This window comes from Dipodomys ordii, unplaced genomic scaffold (genome assembly GCF_000151885.1).
Source record: "Dipodomys ordii isolate 6190 unplaced genomic scaffold, Dord_2.0 Scaffold1, whole genome shotgun sequence".
NCBI lineage: Eukaryota > Metazoa > Chordata > Mammalia > Rodentia > Heteromyidae > Dipodomys > Dipodomys ordii.
This window is the reverse complement of record NW_012267217.1, coordinates 56,850,579-56,871,374: the sequence shown is the minus strand read 5'-3', so window position 1 is coordinate 56,871,374 and position 20,796 is coordinate 56,850,579. Positions and strand designations below refer to the sequence as shown.

Genomic DNA, 20,796 nt, shown 5'->3' with positions numbered 1-20,796 from the left:
TGTGTCATTAAGGATCCCTGCCAGCCTTGTAAGTGCACCATCTGTGACACCGTTCAGCCTTGTAAGTGTGTCATTAATGATCCCTGCCAGCCTTGTAAGTGCACCATCTGTGACACTGTTCAGCCTTGTAAGTGTGTCATTAATGATCCCTGCCAACCTTGTAAGTGCACCATCTGTGACACCGTTCAGCCTTGTAAGTGTGTCATTAAGGATCCCTCCCAGCCTTGTAAGTGTACCATCTGTGAGTTTTGTAAGTGTACTATTAAGGATCCCTCCCACCCTTGTAAGTGTAACATTGTAAATATCACTAAGACTTGTAAGTGTACCACTAAGGATCCCTCCAAGCCTTGTAAGTGTACCATTGTGAAATCAACGAAGCTTTGTGATTGTACCACTGAGGATACCTCTGAGCTGCGTGAGTGTATCATCTGTGACACTACCCAGCCTTGTGAGTGTACCGTCATGAACATCACCCAGCCTTGTCCCTGATAGTACATCATGGTACAGCCCAGTTGAGCTCTAGGTGGTTGCAGATCCATCCAGCAACTAACTTTATGGACTATATATCCCAACCATGTAATACTCAGGCGAGCTCTTCTCACATTCTGCATCCAAGAAATTGTGCGCAAAATAAAATGATTGCTTTAAGTCACAAAGTTTTGGAGTGATTTGTTAGGTATAGCAAAATGGTCTTGGACACTCTACCACTGGTCTCTGAATCCCTTCTCTAGGGATCAAAATACAGAACTGTCTGCAGGCAAAGAAGCAATGCATGGAACTACAGGGCAGAGTAGCAACAGCTTGAGAAACATGGTGGTTTCCCCTAAGGGCATGGAAGGGTCTACATAGCTAATCAGAGCCTCATTAATGTCTCCTTCAGACGACTTCCTTGTTGCTGTCCACCTAGTCCATAACCCTACTGCTCACAGTGATAAAGATCCGAGATTCTTAGTGTCTCAAATAATTGAATGAAGACTCCCACACACCAAAGTCAAGTGGCAAAGCAAGTTTAACAGAGAAGAGAAGAGAAGAAAAACACGAATTGGAGCTAGGTAGCTTAAGAGTAAGCACATGAAAATGTTTACTTCTGTAGGGCTCAGGGAGAATGAGAGGGGTTTATTGCAATGATGACTGATCTTAGGGAAAGGAGGGGTCATGACTACGAAGATTTTTGGAAGGAAGCTGCATGTACAAGGTAGTCATAGTTTTAAGTATATGTGTGACATGGAGCCCAAGTGCATGAAGCTTTGTGGGAATTGTACAAAGGTCATTCTGAGGACACATGCAATTTTTTATATTGGTCAAATTAAAAGTACTTAATTTTTTTTTTTTTTTGCTGATCTTGGGGCTTGAACTCATGGCCTGGCCCTGTCCCTCAGCTTTTTTTTTTTGTTGTTGTTGGTTGTGGGGCTTGAACTCTGGACCTGGGCGCTGTCCCTCAGCTCTTCAGCTCAAGGCGAGCACTCTACCACTTGAACCACAGCACCACTTCCGGTTTTCTGGTGGTTTATTGGAGATAGGAGTCTCACTGTCTCTCCTGCCCGGGCTGGCTTTGAACCGCGATCCTCAGATCTCAACCTCCTGAGTAGCTAGGATTACAGGCGTGAGCCACCACCGCCTGGCTAGCCCTCAGCTTTTTTGTGCTCAAGGCACGTGCTTTACCATGTGAGCCACAGCATCACTTCCAATTTTTAAAATTTTTTTGGTCATTATGCAAGGCAAATTGTGCATCATGATTAGAAAATTTAGAGATGTTCTGGGTTTTTTTTTTGTTTTTGTTTTGTTTTCTTTTCTTTTTGGCTGGTCCTGGGCTTTAATTCAAAGGCACTGACACTGAGCTTTTGTTCAAGGCTTACACTCTACCATTTGAGCGACAGCTCTACTCCCAACTTTGTTTTTTATTGATTTAGTGGAAATGAGAGTCTCACAGACTTTGCTGCTGGTGCTGGCTTCAAACTCCAGTCCTCAGATGTCAGCCTCCTATAGCTAGGATTACAGATGTGAGGCACTGGCGCCCAGCTTCTGAGTGTAAACTTTCAGTTGTCCAAGTAGAGGCACTAAATTGACTGCTATTTATGTGTATCCTGTCCATGTTATATGCTTTTCTTGATGAGACATGGTTCATTTACTGTTGAAAAAAGTTAGCAAATCAATAAAAGCAAAGATCCCTCATTTCCTGAAGTTTACATTCTTGAAGAAGACACAAAAGGGATAAACCTACTAGGTATTTCATACAGAATGGTAGAAAGTAACATATGCTGTTGAGAAAGAGTGCAGGTGATGGGTGGTGATGGAGAGAGAAAAAATTTAGAATGGGAACTGAGGGAGACAGCCAAGGTGAAATCAAGGAAGAAGGTTCCAGGCAGAGAAAATAGCTGGAACAAAAGGGGTCCCTGCCCTCAGAGGGCTTGATATGTATGGGAAGGATCAAGGGCATCACAGTGGCTGCAGTGCCCTGAGAAATGGGGACCATTTTAGCAGAGATGTTGAAGTTCAGTGGGGAAAAGACCCCTGGTGAGCCATGATAAGGATGGCTTTTACTAAGAAGGGCTGCCTTCAGGCCTGAGTACAGGAGTAACAGGTTTCGACTCTCCTGTCAGTACATCCCAATCTGTCAAGGTAAGTGTGTGAGCAGCTGCTGAAGAGGTGAGGTGTGTCCCAGATTAGTCAAGGGCAAGGGTGGCTCAGGGTATGAAAGGGGGGAGGCATAGGCTGGGTGTATTTGGGTGAGAGAGTCAGCAAAAATTTTGCATGTTCTGGATGCAAGATGGGGCAAAATAAGACTCCCAGCAACTATAAAGTCAGAGCTGTCACCGAGGTCAGAATTATGATTATCAGTGGCTGACTTCAACGAAGAATAGATGTGAAGCCTTCATCTGTATATCTGTGCTAGAAAAAGAATTAAACTTGCTCAGAATTAACCAAATTCCTAGCTTGTTTTTCCTATGCATGGTTATTCCAGAATATACTCCCTTATAAAGCCAAGGCATCTGCAAAGTTAAACTTGTACAACCTAAATGGAGAGCCAGGGTTTGATTCTCAGCCCTGGTTAGTCCCTATGTCTGTTTATCTTTTCCACAACTTTTTAAACTGGAAGAATATAAGCTGGCATTATCTGCTTTCTCTACATAATGACACTTTCGTAAGACAAAAATATTAAGGAAAGAACGCCATGGCCTTCTGATTGTTTTTACCCTTCTGGTACATTGGTGGTTCACACCTAATAATCCTAGCTACTTAGGAGACTGAGATCTGAGGATCGCAGTTCAAAGCCAGCCCACGCAGAAAAGTCTTTGACACTTTTATCTCTGACTAGCCAGCAAAAAAGGCCAGTATGGCTCAAGTGGTAGAGCTCCACCCTAAACTAAAAAAGCTGAAAGAGTGAGGCCCTGAGTTCAAGCTCTAGTACCAAAGCTTGTGCACACATATATACAGACGGGACTAGAAGTATAGGAGTATAGAAGCCTCTTCCCTCGTAGCTTAACATACTCTTTCCCTAGGCAACACTAGGCCTTTGTATTGTAGTAAAGGCAGCAAATGATTAGACCCCCCCCCCCACGCTTTCCCTGAGAGATCACCCCTGTGGTATAGCTATGACATATAAGGCAGAGAGATTTTCCCCAAATCCTGTAGGTTATAAAAGGTCACCTGAGACAATAGCTGGCACTTCTCACTTCCTCTCACCTGGTAAGAAGGGGTCTTGCCCAATAAACCTGGATGTCCACATGATTTTCTGGCAGAATCTAATTTACTCTTAACAAGTAGGGCTTATCCTGTATTGTAACTCTTCCTGACTATACTTATCTATTTATCCATATGAAGTTTTTCTGTTTTTTGAGCTGCTTCAACAATGTCTTAGTATTTTGGTATCTTTATATTGTTGAACAATTTTATATAACAATTTATTTTCCTTTGTTCAATTATACTTCATGAGCTTTTGGAATATTCAGGAATGCACTGCTCTCAGTTTTTTACATTTCATATGAAATTGCCCCCAAAATTCTCATGTTGTTATTGTCATCTTTGTTGGTAAATGTTTTTGCCTTTTGCTAGGGTAGCTTCTGTGTGATTGTGTACCTAAAGGTTGCTGATTTGTGTGTGTGCTAGTATTAGGGTCTGAACTCTAGGCCTTGGTTTCTCACTTAGCTTTTTTTCCCCCCCAAGGATGGTGCTCTACCACTTGCCACAGCTTTTTCTGTCTACTTGAAAATAAGAGTTTCTCAAATTTACCTGGGCTGACTTCAAACAGGATCTTCAGAAAATGCAAGGCACCGGAATCAAATACAGTGAAAACAGGGGTTATACCATGGGGGAAGAACATACAAAAGAAACAAACAAAAATCACATAAGTATGTTAAAAAATAGCAAAGAAGAAAAAAAATCACTTGTGTCCCTGTCTTGGGGTTCATTTCACTTAACAACATAGATGAATAAGACACTATGTTGAAAACGAACTTTACAACTTGGCGATTGGGGGGGGAGGGAGGAAAGAGTTGGGAGGTGGGGAGGGAATGTGATGGTACGGGAAAAACGAAGTAACAATGCTCGATAGGAAATATACTCAGTACCTTACTCATGTAACTGTAACCCCTCTGTACACTATTTTTACAATAAAAAACATTTTAAAAAACTGGGATCTTCAGATCTCAGTCTTCTGAGTAACAAGGATTACAGGCATGGGACATCAATGCCCAGCTCTTTTTTTGTTTTATGATAATTATGCCTGCTTCTAAATGGAATTCTTTATTGAGTTTTAGGTACTTTTAAATAATCCTATTTATCCAAAATGAAACATGAATCCTATTTATCCTAAATGAGACATGTCTTCATCTCGACATCCCTGGAATGGTTGTCATGAATCATTGTAAGATTTTTTTTTCCTGCCATATTGTAAAACTTACAAATGTGAAGAAATGAAAAGGAAATGTGTGTTTTAGCTAGATGTGGTAGTACAAACCTGTAATCCTAGCACTCGGAAGTTGAGGTAGAAAGATCTAGGGTCTAAGGCCAGCCTTGGGAGCTACATAATTAGACTTTTGTTGTTGGTGGTTGTGGGGCATGAACTCTGGGCCCGGGCACTGTCCCTCAACATTTTAGCTCAAGGCTAGTGCTCTACCACTTGAGCCACAGTGCCACTTCCAGCTTTTTTCTGCTTATGTGGTGCTGAGGAATTGAACCCAGGGCCTTATGCATGCAAGGCAAACACTCTACCACTGAGCCACCTTCCCAGCCCTAGACTGTCTTTTTAAAAGGAAATTTATATTTCAGCTTAGTGTCCTTTCAAATTGTTAGGACAATGAAACAAAATTGCCAATTTTAATTTGATATAATTTTAATTTCCAGTAATATTTTACCAGTAATAATGAGGGGTAAAATGACCCAAGGGTGTTAAATACCTATACAGAAATAATCACCATGAAATCTCCACATTATACAATTACTATGTATTAAGAAAATGCAAGAAGAGGAAAATCATGTCATAGCTAGGAATGTGAGATGTATTTTAAGCATGGATTGCTTTAATGTCCTTTTTTGAAAAAAAAACATTGTTTACTAATAAGCAGATTTTATTTGTATGAATTTGAACCATTCAAAACCTTTGTATGATAGAGGGTAAGAGGGAGCTTTATATATTTTTCATATTTTCAAATGGCAATAGACAAAAACAGTCTTTTTAAAGCCTAATGTCTGTAATGTATTAATGAAATAATAGTATATAATTAAGTACCTAATTGTGTTGAAAATGCAATTGCACTTTTAGGTCAATTCTCATGTTTGAAAAGTGGTTTTTGTGTTTCTACAATCATTGCAATTACAACTCCTGCATCCTAATGAATGTATTAGAAGGTCCTAATTAAAGTGTGCAGTGCTAAATTTCTTTACATTAAGGCCCAGCTGAACCCAGTGTGGAGTTACAGAACAAAAAGCACCATTAACCCTTTGCCTTCTTCTATCTGCTTCCAGCCTCTGATAATTAACAGCTGAAAAGAACATAAATGATAATGTGTGAGTGCTCAGTAAGTTTCAAGCCTACATCCAGTTTCCTTTTTTTTTCTAGTACCAAAGGCTTCATTAGAATTAATCCCATGAAAATGAACATGTCTTATTGTATTCTTCTTAGGCAGATCTTGTGAAGTAGAGGAAAACTGGTGATTTCATCAAAGACATGACAGTGAAGAGAAAGTATCAAAGAGGGTAAATACTTATTTCTATTGTTCATTTAGTCTTTCAGATATTCCTCTTTGCAGTTCTGGGTAATGGGTTATAGCAGTGAAGATGCAGGCAGTTCACTTCCTTCTTGGATATCACACCACAGTGTGAAGGAATGGAGCAGAGGAATGATCAACTGAACCTTTCGTGTCAAATGAGGACCAATAATTTAAGATATGGAGGTGTGTCTAAAATGGGAGAGCACACTAGTCTTGGGCCCAGTGACAATGTAAAACCCTGAGTTCAAGTCTCAGTACAAGTGTGTGTGTGTGTGTGTGTGTGTGTGTGTGTGTGTGTGTGTGTGTGTGTGTGTGAGTGAACACACACAGGCACTCATTCGCAATCTGTCTGGACCTTAATAAAAACTGGGAGATCTTTTGAACAAAATTGGGAGATCTTTTAATAAAAATTGGGAGATCTTTTGAACAACATATGGAGTCAGTGTAAAAACTAGTTAATTTGGTTGGTGAAAAGCATAGAGTCAGGAGCTCTGGCATTCTTCAAGATGATCCAATCAGAATGGTAGAACTTGCCCACTGCTGAGTTTAGGGTGCCTACAGGTCTAAAGAAGTAATAAGTTTGAAAAGGAAGTAGTCATGTTGATGAGAACGAAACCATCCCGCTGTGACCTCATGGGTGGCTGTTGAGGGTGGGATTGTCTGTTTCCTGGATCTTCTTTCCTTTTTTCCATCTCTCCTCTCCCTTTCTCTCCCTCTTTCTTTTTTTTCTTTTTGGAACAACTTTTCTTTAAACTCTTAAGAAAGAATTCATGGATAGAGTGTTTTGTGGGTCAGGATTATTTCTCATGCATGTTATCAAATATCCAACTAACAGCAACTGAAATAGAGATCCCCTTCCTGCCCACTCCCCATGACCTAAAGCTTTCCTGAGAGGCCTTTGCACTTTTCCCAGATACTAGTTCAGCCAAGGAACCAGCTTCTTTTTGTCCTTGCCCCTCACCCACCCATTTGTGCTTGATTGCAGGAAGCCAAGCACTGTATTTGATATGATACTGTAATGTTTTAACATGGGAGAAAAGGTACAGGTACAAAAAGCTCTTGCTTCTGCATTTCCTAGCTAAAGGAGAAAAGATGCCTATCTGGAATTGCCAGAATAACATTTTACTCAGAGCACTTTGATCAGAATTGCTCATATGTCTGTCCTCAGCCACCACTGGACAGGACAAGCTTCCTTTCCTGAAATACAAGGGTTTTCTTTCCCTACCTAAGCACAACCTGGGATCCTGTTAGAAGGAAGAAAGGAGTAGAATGACTTCTCAGGGGTGCAAAAGATAGTTCCTGTCATAACTTGAACAAAAGAAAAGGCCTGATTCTGGCCTAATGTCTGAATAGTTCTTTGGTTGAGAATATCTGTGTGTGTGTGTGTGTGTGTGTGCGTGCGCGCGTGCACACGCGTGTGCGCGCACATGCGTGCGTGCATATGTGCGTGCTAGGCATGGGGCTTGAACTTAGGGCCTAGGCACTATCCTGGAGCTTTATTGCTCAAGGCTAGCATTCCACTTCCAGCACTGATAGTTAATTGGAGATAAAAATCTCATGGACTTTCCTGGGATCCTCAGATCTCAGCCTCTTGAGTAGCTAGGATTACAGGGGTGATCCACGGGTGCATATACTTTTTAACATGGAATTTTTTTTTAATTCTAGATTTTTATATCACAAGAAGAAACGTTATCCTTCCTCCTCTTCTACCTCTTTCTCTGACACCTCCTTTTTAAAAAAAGATTACCCTCCCCCCATATAATCTTATAAGCCTATAATCCTTTAAACCTGTAAACATAGCTAGCTACTCCTGAGGCTGAGATCTGAGGATCATGGTTTGAAACCAGCTCAGCCAGGAAAATGCATAGAACTCTTATCTCCAAGAAACATGACATTGAATTATGACAATGTGGTAGAGCACTAGCCTTGAGCACAAAACCTCAGGGATAGCACCACGGCCCTGAGTTCAAGCCCCATTGGAGGAAAAATATTTTAGTATTGTCTCTTTTTCTTCAATATTCTAAAGCTTTCAAATTAGTTAATTTTTCCCCTCCTTGGGGTTCCTGTGACATGACAATGTGGCTTTTCAATTCTGGGACGTTTTTCTGGATTATTGCCCTCATAATTCCTCCAAGAATTTTCTGTGTTGTTGTTGTTTGTTTTTGCTGCTGTTGGTGTTGGTGTTTGTTTTTTGTACAGGACTTCTATGAGATTAGAATGTCTTGGCTGGTTCCTCTTGTGTTCTTGTCCTCCCCGTTTTTCTTCTTTGGCAATGTTTTTACTTTCTGGATAATTTCCTCAATTTTACTTTACAACTTTTCTATTGGCTTTTTTTTTCTATTGGCTTTCTTTTTGGCTTTTAGATGTATAGTTTTCAAGAGCTCTATGTTCCCTGAATTTCCAAAATGCTTCCTATTTCTCTGAGTAAAAATGCAGTATCTTCTGCTGTCTTCTTGCAGAGTTGTGAGTGTGTGCATGGTTATTAGAGATCATATTCAGGACCATGCACTTGCTAGGCAAGCAGCTCTACCACTGAGCAATTTCTCAGCCCTAAATATGACCTGTTTCCATTCCCACCCCCACTCCATTTCTTCTTATATTGCTGGGGCCTCAGAATACTAGACCAGAGTTCTGGCAGTGAGTTATGCCTCAGTCCTTTTCTGTAAACTGTGATGCCAATTTCTGACTGCTTTGCCTCTCTAATCTCCCTACACAGTTTATTCTGGGTGTTTTCCACCTGTCATTCATGGCAGAGTCTTTCCTTGAATGACTGGGGATCACTGGCTGGCTACTTATTCTTACAGTCATTAAGAAACTCATGGTCTCCATGAGAACACTTGCTGGCTAGTTCTTTGGGAAACTCCCAGTGGTCAGCCTCTGCCTTTCTCTGAACATTGCCAGTTGATTTCTGGTGATAAAAGACCAAGCTTTCTGGTACTGAGTTAGGCAAGTATGGATGGATAGGTGATGCTCACATTTTATAACATAGAGTCCCAATTTTCAGGGTCCTGAGACAGAAAAAGAGGTTGGTAGGGGCTGACTGCTTCACATCCAATCCCTAGCCAGCCCTATTGTAGCTCTTGTTCTGGGATTGGTGGCTGATAATAGTTTGGAAAGAGGCCTCTGTCTGTTCCTTGGATCCTGAGTTCTTGATGTTGTAGCAGAAAAGAATTTGAGGACACATAGGTAGAGACCAGAAAGTTTATTAATAAGGCAATGTGAAGAAAAGATAAAAAGATAGTACATGGTATGGACATATCTGATGGAACAGAGAGTGAATTAACATCATGAGTATGTATGGTGAAACATCCTAGGAAAAGTTTCTTTCCATCTGACACCTGCTACATTTAAGTATTCTTTGCTGTTACTCTGTTACCAACTGGGCTCAGAGACTGGCCTGTTTATCAAACTCTGTCCATTGATGTCTAGGCCTCCCTTAAAAGACAGGATGAATTTTGCCAGATACTCTCTACAAGACAGGTGTCCATCCTTGACATAAATAAATCTTCAACACATTTAGTGTTTAGAGGACTCATTTTCCTGAATGTTCATATTTCCTGGAAAAATATTTTTCTTTAAGTTATCCTTGCTTGGTTTCCAGGTTGCACTAATTTTATTTTCACTAATACTACAGTTTATGGGGGGAATGAGTGCAAGGCTTAATTGATCATGTTTCGGTGTTTGAATAGAGCTACTCACAAATACCATGTTTGTCTCTGAATTTCTGGCTGCTGGTTCCAATGCCTCATTTCTTCTGATGTCCCCTGCCTCAGTCTCCTTTGTACCCCTCTCCTTCAAAAAGAACTGTGCCTTGGTCTCCAGGATCAGCCAGGGATTTTGGGTGCAGACCTAACCAATCTGACTTCACTCTAGGACCAGCTTAACTGCAGCCTTCTCTGGTTTGTAGCTGGATCTCTTACAGCCTCCTAAGTTTGCTGCCATCATCAGCTCTATTTCCTTCACATAGCTTTGGGTTTAGGCCTTACTTTTTTTTTCTGTACAGTGTTTGAAAGTTTAGGAACCATGAGGAAGTGAAGGGGAATTTACAACTACTTCAGCATATTCAGCTGAGAAACTTCATTCTTTACACACACACTCACACATACTGTATGTGCACTAATTTATTGAAGATGTACAGGTAGGAGACTGAATAGGAAGTTGTGCACACAACACTGCAAACTATGTTTTTTGGAAATGCAAAGGTAAACAAGACTTCATCTTTTTTCTTAATTGTGATGGTAAAGGTGATGTGCAGAGTGGTTACAGTTACATAAGTCAGGTAATGAGTATATTTCTTTTTGAACGCCTCTTTTTGTAAATTTTAAGTTGTAATTTTCCCACACTGGTTTTATCTAAATACAATCTTTTATTTAAAAAAAGTAAACCTCACTAAGAATATTCCTTTCCAATTTTTGTTTAGTACAATAAACTTGAAAATGTCTGTTTTTCACAGAATAGCCTATTGCATCTGAGGGAGAAGGCAAGAGGAAGAAAAAGGCCCAGAATCTATATCTTATTACATTTTGATTTTGAACCCAATGCTTGCTTCTCAGCATGTGATGAATCAGGAGTTAGACTATTTACTTTGGGTAATGTCTTCATGTTCTATATTTTATATTTTTACTTTTTCTTTACAGTGTCTTGTTTGATTCTAGGAGTTCCTTTAAAAGTCTGAATCAGAGTTGAATTACTCTCCCTCTTCAAAGTAGATTTGCTGTCAGCTGGTGACTTTAGATTTTTGTCCCTTTGAGTCCAAGCCTATCAAAGTGCAAATTAACAATTTGCACAAAGAATCACTGTCGCCATATGGTTTAGTTTGTGTTCGTGTGAGGCTATGTCTGTCTGTATAGACATGAATTATATATCTTTGCTACCACGCTATGCCTGCCATACAATTTTCTGAATTGCTGCTTCTCTTGTGGGAGACCCAGTGATCACCTGAGCCCAGAAAGGGCTATAATAGAGAAGGAAGAAGAAGAGGAAGAGGGAGAGAAGACTTCCTGTTGAGCATTATTATTCTTTCAATCCCAGTGCTAAGTTTTTTACCTGGATTATTTTAATTCCTTTTAGACTGCCCTGAAGCTGGGTGTCAGTGACTCACAACTATAATCCTACCTAGCTGCTCAGGAGATAAAGATCTAGGGATTAAGATTCCTATGAGCCTGGTAGACAAATCTCAGACTGTTTGCTTCCATTAAAGAGCAAAAAACTGGAAATGATAGCATGGCTCAAGTGGTCGAGAGCAGCCTTGAAACAAAGTTTTGCTTGAGGTAGCAATTACGTTTATTCCCATTTTATAAATAAATGGTCCTCAAATTCTACTTTGTCTCCCTCCAAAATATATCCTCTTGCTCATTCAAAAGTACTCTATGCAAATAATGCCAGAAAGCTTGGACTAGATCCCAGGCTGGCTTTAAATTCCAGTGGTGCTCCTCACTGGCCATGTACACATCTGCACTGTGTGCAAACACTGTAGGCATTGGCTGTTCTTGTTACCTCACCGTGTTACAGTAGTATCATGTGTGAAACATGTAAGGCGTGAAAAGTAGTTAGACTAGAATCTATAGTAGAGAATCCATAGGGGTTGCTTTCCTCTCCCTTCCTTCACTTGGAAATAATGGAAATGACTTGGCACTTGAGGCTGCTTTGGGGAGGGAGGAGTGAAGGGCAGTGTGTGGGGAGGGGACTGTGGGGGGAGAGTCCAGGGAGCTGTAGGTGGAGATGTGTGGCCTGGCCCCATCCTGACTTCCAGTTCATGGAGTAGGAAGAACACAGGGTTCTTTCCCATACTGACTCGTACCAATGAGGCATCTCTGACTCAGCCCCTTGGGCATTTGTTACCTGGTTTCTGGAAAGAGGGGACGGATAAAAGAGTGTGGGGAAATCCCCATTCCCTGAGAGTAGACAAGTGATCTGTGAGAGAGAAAGCCTCAAAAGGCAAGAGTTGGAGCTCCAGGGCTGAGAACCTTGAGGGCTCAGAAAAGGGGAGATAGTGGGAGGAGCTGGAGTCCTGGGACACTGCTCAGTAGGGTGTTGACATGCGTCATTCAGCATGTGCCACTTGAACACACAAGCGAGGTGCTGAGTTTGGGGGGTGCAGGGCGATTTGCTGGGTTGGAACCACATTAGCCGCCATGTGCCCTCTGGCCATTCACCCGTATCCTCCCATTGGGGTGTCTGTCATGTGGGGAGGATAATCACCTTCGGAGAGCATTGCTGCCAAGACTGGATGGGTTACCAGGGCCTTGCAGCCTCACTCAGCTTCTTCCTTCAAGCCTGGCCCTCTGCCAATTGAGCCACTGCTCCACTAATGGCTTTTTGGTGGTTAACTGGACATAAGAGTCTCCTGGACTTTTCTGCTTGGGCTGGCTATGAACCATGTTCCTTAGATCTCATCTGAGTAGCTAGGATTACGGGTGTGAGCCACCGGTGGCACTAGACTTACATGGTGTTTGCAGCAGTCAGTGCCTGCCACACAGCACTCCATTCATTTCAGCTGATTTTATGTACCAGACTGGGCCATAAGGTCAGCTGTGTAAACCCAAGTGTCACTCTGTGGTGTTCTGAAGCTCAACCCCAAAGAATCAGGACAAGGCTCAGCCTGTCAAGGCTCATACTGAGGTGAGCCCAGACCTTCTTATCCTGTCTTGTGGGGCACAATTTGTGTCTTCCTTCTGGGGTTCCTGATAGCCCTTTTTTTTAGTCCTTTCTTTTGGTGACAAGGACTACAGAGCAATAGGAAAGGCCCAGTCTGAGTCAGGTGTGTGACTTGCCATGGGCTGGACAGGCTGAGTGGTGAAGTCAGCTGGGAATTGAGAAAATTACAAATTTTGAGTTGCAGCCAAAGGACTCAAGAGAACACTTCATCGAGCTCTTCCTCCCCTCCCCCAACCTCTTCCATTTGAGAATACTGACAGTTGGAAGGGTCAGTGACCTGACTACCAAGTCAGAACTTCTGAAGCAAACACTCCTTTGGATAGCCCTGGGTCTAAAATGTGCTGATGTTAAGGATGATAGCACTGAAGCCCAGTGTGCTGACTTCCTGTGCATTAGTTATACTTGGAAAAGATGTCAACTAAATATAGTCATCCAGCAAATGAACAAATAAAATTCCTTCTTAAGAATGGTGCTAGTTCATGTAGAATATGTTCCCATATTAAAATGTTAACTTTTTTCAGATGTGGGGTGGGGGATAAAGAGATGAGGAGTCGGGGAGGGGAGAGGACCAGAGTGGAATGCTTACTAATAGCTGTTACTCAAAATGAACACAAGAGGTCACTGCTGTACCTTGACTGACCTTAAAAACCACAAACATGCAATTCTCTGGACACTATTCGAATCTAGACTATAAAGGCCAAGAAAGTTAAAAAAAAAATTCTTCACTGCTCTGGGAGCCTCATTTTACCAAATATCCAACTGTGAGATACCAGAGTCCCATTTTTCTTGAAAGTATAGGTTTGATGCAAGAACATCAATTATCCACATTATTGATCAAAGATGATAAAGAGCAATGAAAATAGGGCAAACGCCTAATAACCGTGTCCAAGAAAATGTTTTCCTGAGTTGCATAGGAAGGCTCACGGAAGTGAATTTCCAGCTGCCAAGGGCTGGGATGGGTGACCTCGTTTGAAAAATAATTGAGAAGTAGGGTAGTATAGCTGGGCATCAGTGGTTCACACCTGCAGTAATTCTAGTTACTTTGGAGGCTGAGGGCAAGAGGATTGTGATTCAAGGTCAGCCTGGCTAGGCAGTAAAGTTGAACACAGTGGCACACAGCTTTGTAAGAGGGTGCTATTTGGAGAATTACAGTTCTAGATCAGAAAGGTCAATACTGTCTCAATAGAAGATGGATATGGTGACATGCCTGTCATGTTAGCTATGATGCAGGACTAAATACAGTTTCCTGTCCAGGAGCTTGTCCAAGTAGGAGGCCAAGATCCTATATCAAACAAAGCAAAACAAAACAACGCAGACGTTGATCTGATTGTATACATATGTAGAAATGTTACAATAAACGTCCCCTTATATAACTAATGTATGCGATAATTAAAAATAGCAAAAAATACACATCTGACACATCGAAATACACATCGAAAATGAACTTTACAACTTTGGTGGGGGGGGGAGGGGGAGGAAGGGAAGGGATGGGAAGGGGAAACAAAGGAGGAGGCTACAATGCTTGATAAGAAATGTACTCATTACCTTGCCCATGTAATAGTAACACCTCTGTATAGTATTTTCACAATAAAAATAACTAACTAAATAAAAATACACATCTGGAAGTTGGCTCAGTGGTAAAGCACAAACTTAGCAAATATAATACTGTGAGTTCAAAGCCACAGTGCCACAAAAGAAGCCAAGGTAGGTGAGTGTAGAACCAGGATTTTGTCCATGGATTGTTTTTGCAGTGCTTAGGATTGAACACAGGGCCTTGCATATGCTAGATAAGTGCTCTCCCTCTGAGCTACATCCCTGCACTGTTAATTTTTTTTCCTTGTGAGGACTAATGACTATTAGTTGCCATTTGCCATTAGCACAGAAAGCTAAAGAAAAAGAATCTTTTGCTAATAAAATCCTAGCTCTTTATCAGTGGCTATAGGCCTGTCCTACTTTGGGTTAGATCTTCTATCACCTACTCCCTGCTTATTTTAGCATAGTCCCCTGGCTTTCCCCCCCACACCCTTCATGTAGCTGATTTTCTTCAGGCTTCAGGTCCTTTCTCAGAGTCCCTTTCTGAATTCCCTAGCCAGCACACCACCCACTATCCCCTGTCACTGTACCCAGGTTTTATCCTCCACATACGCTATCACAATTTCCAACTGCATGTTGCTCTCCAGTTAGTTCTGAACACTTCGTGGCCCCATGCATGGAAACAGTCCTGGCCAAGTAGGGAGATTTCAATTAGGCTTGCTGAGTTGGGCATGCCAAGGAAATAACTAATACTTGACAGACATGGTACTTGTGAATAGAAGAAGCAGATCTAGGAATCACAAATCATAATGATTATTAATAAATAATGCTAGTTCTCTTCTTATTTATGTTTAAAAGTGTATCTTAACATAAATTCAGTATAATTATTGGTATGAAAAAAATAATGCATGCCCTTTGCCACGAATAAGACATTCTGTTCCCTGCAGCCAGTAGGGCTTCAGGAAACTGACCATAAAGCGGATCTCTGAGGAGTTGGGACAAACTGAACTGGAAAAGAACTCATTTTTGGAGCCTGCTGAGCATGGTTGTCGCTGGCAGAGAAGAGAGTGGGAGTTATAGCTCCTCCCCTATCCCCAGGATGGACGCTGCCCTAGTGAGATCTTCCTGTCTGCCTGAGACAGAGGTGCACACACTTTCCAATTGGTCAGACCTGCTCATTCATTTTTTAAAATTACAGGGAGCGTGCTAAATAATTTCAGGCATGAGTGTCATTAATTCTTACAATGAAACTGCAAATCAGGTACTACCACCATGTCATTTACAGACAGGAAAACCCAGGCACTCAGAGGTTAGGTTATAGGCGAATCTGAGCTCTCCACCGAAGCCTTGGGGCACATGTGAACTACACTGTGCTGGAGCAGGTTCCCTCAAGGATGATGTGTGATGCCAAGCCCAAGCACGCTGGCTCTCAGGGCTCTTCCACAGCCTCAGGGGAACTTTCCCCCCAGGAAGTTTGAGTGGTCCTCTGGCCTGTGTCCATACCTCAAGGTGGAAAAGCATGTGTTAGGTTCAAAATTTTGCCCACAGATGTGAAAGATGTGCTGTATTTCAGGGTTAAATGTCCCCTTGAAATCCATGTGTTAAATGTTCCATCTCCAAGTTGGTGTTATTGGGAGATGGTGAAACCTTTAGGAGACAGGACCTAGTGTAAGCTCCTTATGTCATTGGGCTGCTCCCCCTTTGTCTTCCTGATCAAGAGGTGAGCAATTTGCTCTGGGGTACAGTAGAGGTGTAGAACAATGAGGCCCACGACTACGGACAGTGAGCCACAAGCAACCTTTTCTCTTTAGAAGTTAATTGTCTCTGGTATTTTGTTAGAGTGACAGGAGTCTGACTAGTACAGTTTGGCTAGAAAAAGTACAGCCAAGTGAACTGGGAATGAAAAGCACAAGAAGGAAGGAAAGCTCGAAGTCTCAATGTGCACATGGTGGAAGCTGCAGAATAACACCAGGACGGATGACTGGCTCTGGCACCAGGAGAACCAGAATCCGAATCTCAGCACTGTCTGTCTCCATCTTCCTAGTGAGAGGATTTTGAAATTTTTATTTTTCTAAATAGTTGTACAAAGGGGCTTTAATTCAACATGTCATTTTACAAGCACAACGCATCTTGATCAACGCTACCTCTTCCGTCATCCCTTCCCCACATCCCATCCCTTCAAATTACCTGCTTCCATTTTGGCAAATGCACAGTGAGCATTATGACTATATCCACTTACCAGATAATTTTTTAAGTTTAGTTTTTGAGGAAACATGTCACCATGCAGACCAGGCTGGTTTTGAACTCACCATCCTCCTGCTTCTACCTCCTACGTACTGGGATTACAGGCAGGAACAACCATGCTAGGCTTTACATAACCTTTACATGTTGTTTAACCATTCCGAGTCTCAATTTTATCAACTATAGGAGTGGAATAATCATGTACACAGAACTTGTGGAAAAATCTCACTGTCTTCCAAAATGCAGGAGAGAAATTAACATGATTTATGGACACAGATAAGGAAGGATCTACAGAGAAAAACCTACATTGCTAAGTGAGTTCCTGGCAGCTATTCAATTTATCCAGTGATTAAAACATGGCGTCAAAAGAGCAGAAGGTTTGTAAACTTTGCCTAAGCAGAACTTGAACTTGTGATTCTCCTGCCTCCATTTCCTGGCTTGGTGGGATTATAGGTGTATGCCATCTCACATATACTCCTATCTTAATATTGTCTTCACATGCTACGCTATCTTTAAGTAGTTGTACAAAGGAGCTTCAATTCCATGTATTGATTTCTGAGTATTCCCATCTCTCCTAACCCCACACATCCTCTCAAGTTGCCTGGTTCCATTTTTGCATGTGTACATTGAATATTATGATTGTGTTCACCCACACTGTCTGTCTCTCTTGTGTTTTGGGAGACTTGTCAAAGTCATCCACAGCTCACAGGTGTGTGTCACTGCACCAGCTCCACAGCCACAAGAACTTTCCTGAGAGGGACAAGAGTTTAGGCATTCTGAATCCTGAAGTTGGATGGCTATGGGAAGGGAGCAAATGGTAGCAAAAGTCAGACCAGGGCTGCTTACAGCAGGTAAGGATTCCAACTCTTAGAACTGGAGTGGGAGGCCAGACCACCACTGCCCCCTGTAGAACCACATCAAGGACCAACATCTGAACACGCACCTGTGTGCTTTTCAACTGGGCTGACGTTGCCAGCCCACCTCTAACGTGCACCTGCATGTCATTTCTTTTCTCTTTCAGATGTGGCTGTGAGAAGCTTGGGAATGCATTGTTGAAGTAGCACATACTCCTCCAGACTAAGAGATGAGAAGCCCAGAAGCTGTAGTCCCAGACTTGCTTCTCTTTAATTTATTAGTCTTTAACCTGATTCTGGGTCCCCTGAGGATGGAGCCCTATTCTAAAGGAAAAAGGAGACCTGTTTGCTTCCTGATGGGTCTTGTGTGATGAAGCCAAGTAAGTCCTGTCTATTTTCAGATTCCAGAGATGCCTGGTAAGAATTCAATAGGCATCTGAAGAGCTTTGAATGAGCACACAGATGAAAGATCCCCCTTGGCCTTTGGCCACACACCCTGTTTACTTTCCAGAGACAATGGGGGGTTTGAAGTGTGCTAAAGTAACATCTGTGTGGTCTTAATCAGTATTGAGAGAGGTCAACTGGATGAAGCTAACATTAAGACTCTGATTGGGAGGGGAAGGGATTGGGGGCGGTATTTGTCTTACCCTGTAGTCATAGCACATGCTCACTCTGTCTTACAAATTCCTCAGGAGCCAGGAAGAGATGGTAGACCAAAGAATTCTCCATGGTATGTGTATGGAACATATAGACCTGTGGGTTTGTTGTTGTTTATTTGCTTTTTTTTTTTAGCAAACATTTGGTCTCTAGAGATAATGGACAGAATTAAATTATGTATGAACCAACAAGTTTAGCATTCCAGGCCTTTTCCTAAAAAAGAGATCCATCCAGTGGGCCTACTGCAGAGAACATGCTAGGTGATGCAGCTTGTAGCATCTGACTGGCTGGCTTCTCCTCACCCTCAAGGGTCTATCTTGCTCTCACCATGGCTCTTGAGTCTGGAGCTTTGCATTCCTCCATTTTTGTGCTGGTAATGGGGTTTGAACTCAGTGCCTTGAGCTCTTTTCTCTTTTCTGCTCTAGGTTGGAGCTCTACCAATTGAGCCACACCTCCAGTTCCAACTTTTTGCTGGTTAATCAGAGATGAACCTCTCAGGCTCTTGTCCCTGGCCTAGCTTTGAACCACAATCCTTAGATATCTGCCCCTTGATTACCTAGGATGACAGGCTTGAGCCACCAGCAAAAGAGCCACCTCTTCCTCTGGTTTGCAGCAACTGGTGACTGAAATGAACCTGTGTGTGCATATGTGTGCATGTGCACTTCTACACACAGGTGAAAAGTCACACACATACACACTGAATCTCTGGGACAGATTGCCCATTACTTCTGTAAGCTCAAAGCACCACACAGTTGGGCACTTTATTGTTTGAACAATTACTTCTAGTCTAGATGTCTTGATATAGGGCAGACAGCCAAATACCTTCTCCAGTTAATCTCCTTTAATCCAGCTGTGCACTGGCCCCTTGCCCAATTCTTCCATCCTCCAATCTTGAAACTCTTCAGTGACTTCTCCTCCTCTCTACTGACTGGCAAAAAGCTCCTTTAAAGATTGGTTTATACCAAACCAGTGCTTTGAAAAACTCATTGTTTGTTTGTTTAGGTCCAAGACTGGAACTCAAATTTAGTACCTAACACTTTGGCTCATTGGTTAGTGCTCTACCAACTGAGCCATGGCTTCAACCCCTATTCCCACTGTTCTAAGAGTAGGATAGACAGAAATCCTAAAACCAAGCCAAGTATGACAATGGATAGAAGCTTGGCTCACATGGGACTGAGCAAAGGTAAGAGGATAGGAACAGGAAAGAGAGGAAGTGCCAGAGAATGGTGTTTCCTGGGGTTGGGGGTGACGCTCGGGAGAGAAGTTCTGTTAAGTGAGGGCTGTAGTGCAGTGAAGACTCAGGGCGCGCCCGCTGCCTGGGGCAGTAAAAGCTTAGTGCTGATCTTGGAAGGGCAGTTTGGTGAAGTGGTAGTGGCAGAAGTTTCCTGGAGTGGGTTTAAGGATTGCAGATGAGGGAGGATACAGATGAGTCAGGTGACAGAGGCATCACTCTATATGGAGAGCAAAGAGAGAGGAAAGATGAGGCCAAGCAAGTTTGTGTTTGGTTTCAAGCACTGGGGATGGTACTGACTGTCTAGGCAAGGATAAAATGGCTGAGTGAGAGCAGCCATTGCCAAACATGACATTTGTGTGAGAAGGTGTGGCCTGTGACCAGCAAGGGACCCGCCCAGATGACCCTACATCATCCTCAGGAGGTAGGGGAAAGTGGAAAGCCTGGGACCATAGGTAGTATAGCAGTGGGAAAATCCTTTCTTTCTCCCTCTCTCTTTCTGTTTCTCCGTCTCTGTCTCTCTGTCTCTGTCTCTCTCTCCCCCTCCTCTTTGTTCTCTTTCCTTTTGGTGGCATTAGGGTTTGAACTCAGGGCCGTGCACCTGCTAGGCAGGTGCTATACCACTGGAACCAAGCCCCTAGTGGAAGAAAGCCCTCTTTTGACTGCTTGTGTTTTCTCAGGGAAGACAGAAGGGAAGGTACAGAACCAGCCCATTAAAAGGGGGGCACCTTTGAGGAGAGTACTGCAGTGAGGTTTCTAGGGAGCCACAGACCATTTTGATTAGTGTGAGAGAATTCATTCAGACAGCCGTCTTGTCAATTTTGCTCAGTTAAAATCAAGTGGGAATTGCTTGTTCTGGGGTGTGAATTCAGGGCTTCACACTTGCTCAGATGGGAGTCTGTCACTGGAACAATGTGTCCAGCTCTGCATTTTGCTGACTATTCTGCAGGTGTAGTCCAGGTGACTTTTCAGCCAGGCTGGCTTTGAACTGTGATCTTCCTGATCTCACTCTCAGGAGTAGCAAGTGTGAGACTTCTGTACCCGGCCAAGGTGAAGCCTTGAATGATGAATTCTCCCAAGGGGCCAATATTTTCTTCATGTGGTATACAGAATAAAGGCCTGAAATATATTTGACATTTAGGCCTGAATACATTATAATGTAATTTTATAATTCCTTATGTGGGCTAAATGCATCTTCGCCAGCCCTTTTATAAGGTACTAAGCATGAAGACCCCCCACATCTTAGAATTCTTCCAAGGGGACTTGCTTGCTTGTGATTCTAGGAAGGCACATTCAGGTCATAAACAGGATTACATTTTTATTTAAAAAGTGAAATCCCCTCCTCATAAAGAATGCACATCTGAAAGAAAATATAGCAAACACAGCATTGGCTATTTCTTTCTTTTTTTTTTTT

At 42.4% G+C, this 20,796-nt stretch overlaps 2 protein-coding genes across 4 annotated transcripts in view; both read left to right on the top strand.

The window, feature by feature from the left end:
• Positions 1-617, top strand: part of LOC105981000 (keratin-associated protein 10-4-like) — a 2,049-nt gene extending 1,432 nt beyond the window's left edge. The window contains exon 3 of the mRNA XM_013009992.1: positions 125-617. Within this exon, the coding sequence (XP_012865446.1) occupies positions 125-489 (365 nt within the window). The 3' untranslated portion in view covers positions 490-617. The remainder of the gene's footprint in view (positions 1-124) is intronic.
• The window catches only part of Wdfy1 (WD repeat and FYVE domain containing 1), a 110,432-nt gene that overhangs the window by 54,855 nt on the left and 34,781 nt on the right, over positions 1-20,796 (top strand). Inside the window, exons 12-14 of one of the 3 annotated variants that reach the window (XR_001174776.1) lie at positions 6,225-6,392; positions 16,887-17,017; positions 17,662-17,874. Coding sequence is in view for 1 of the 3 variants with exons in the window: in XM_013009973.1 (XP_012865427.1) it covers positions 6,225-6,350 (126 nt within the window). In the remaining 2 variants the exon portion in view is untranslated. Of the gene's footprint in view, positions 1-6,224; positions 6,439-16,886; positions 17,018-17,661; positions 17,875-20,796 lie in introns of those variants that run through there. The other 2 variants (XR_001174777.1, XM_013009973.1) reach the window with 2 other exon arrangements.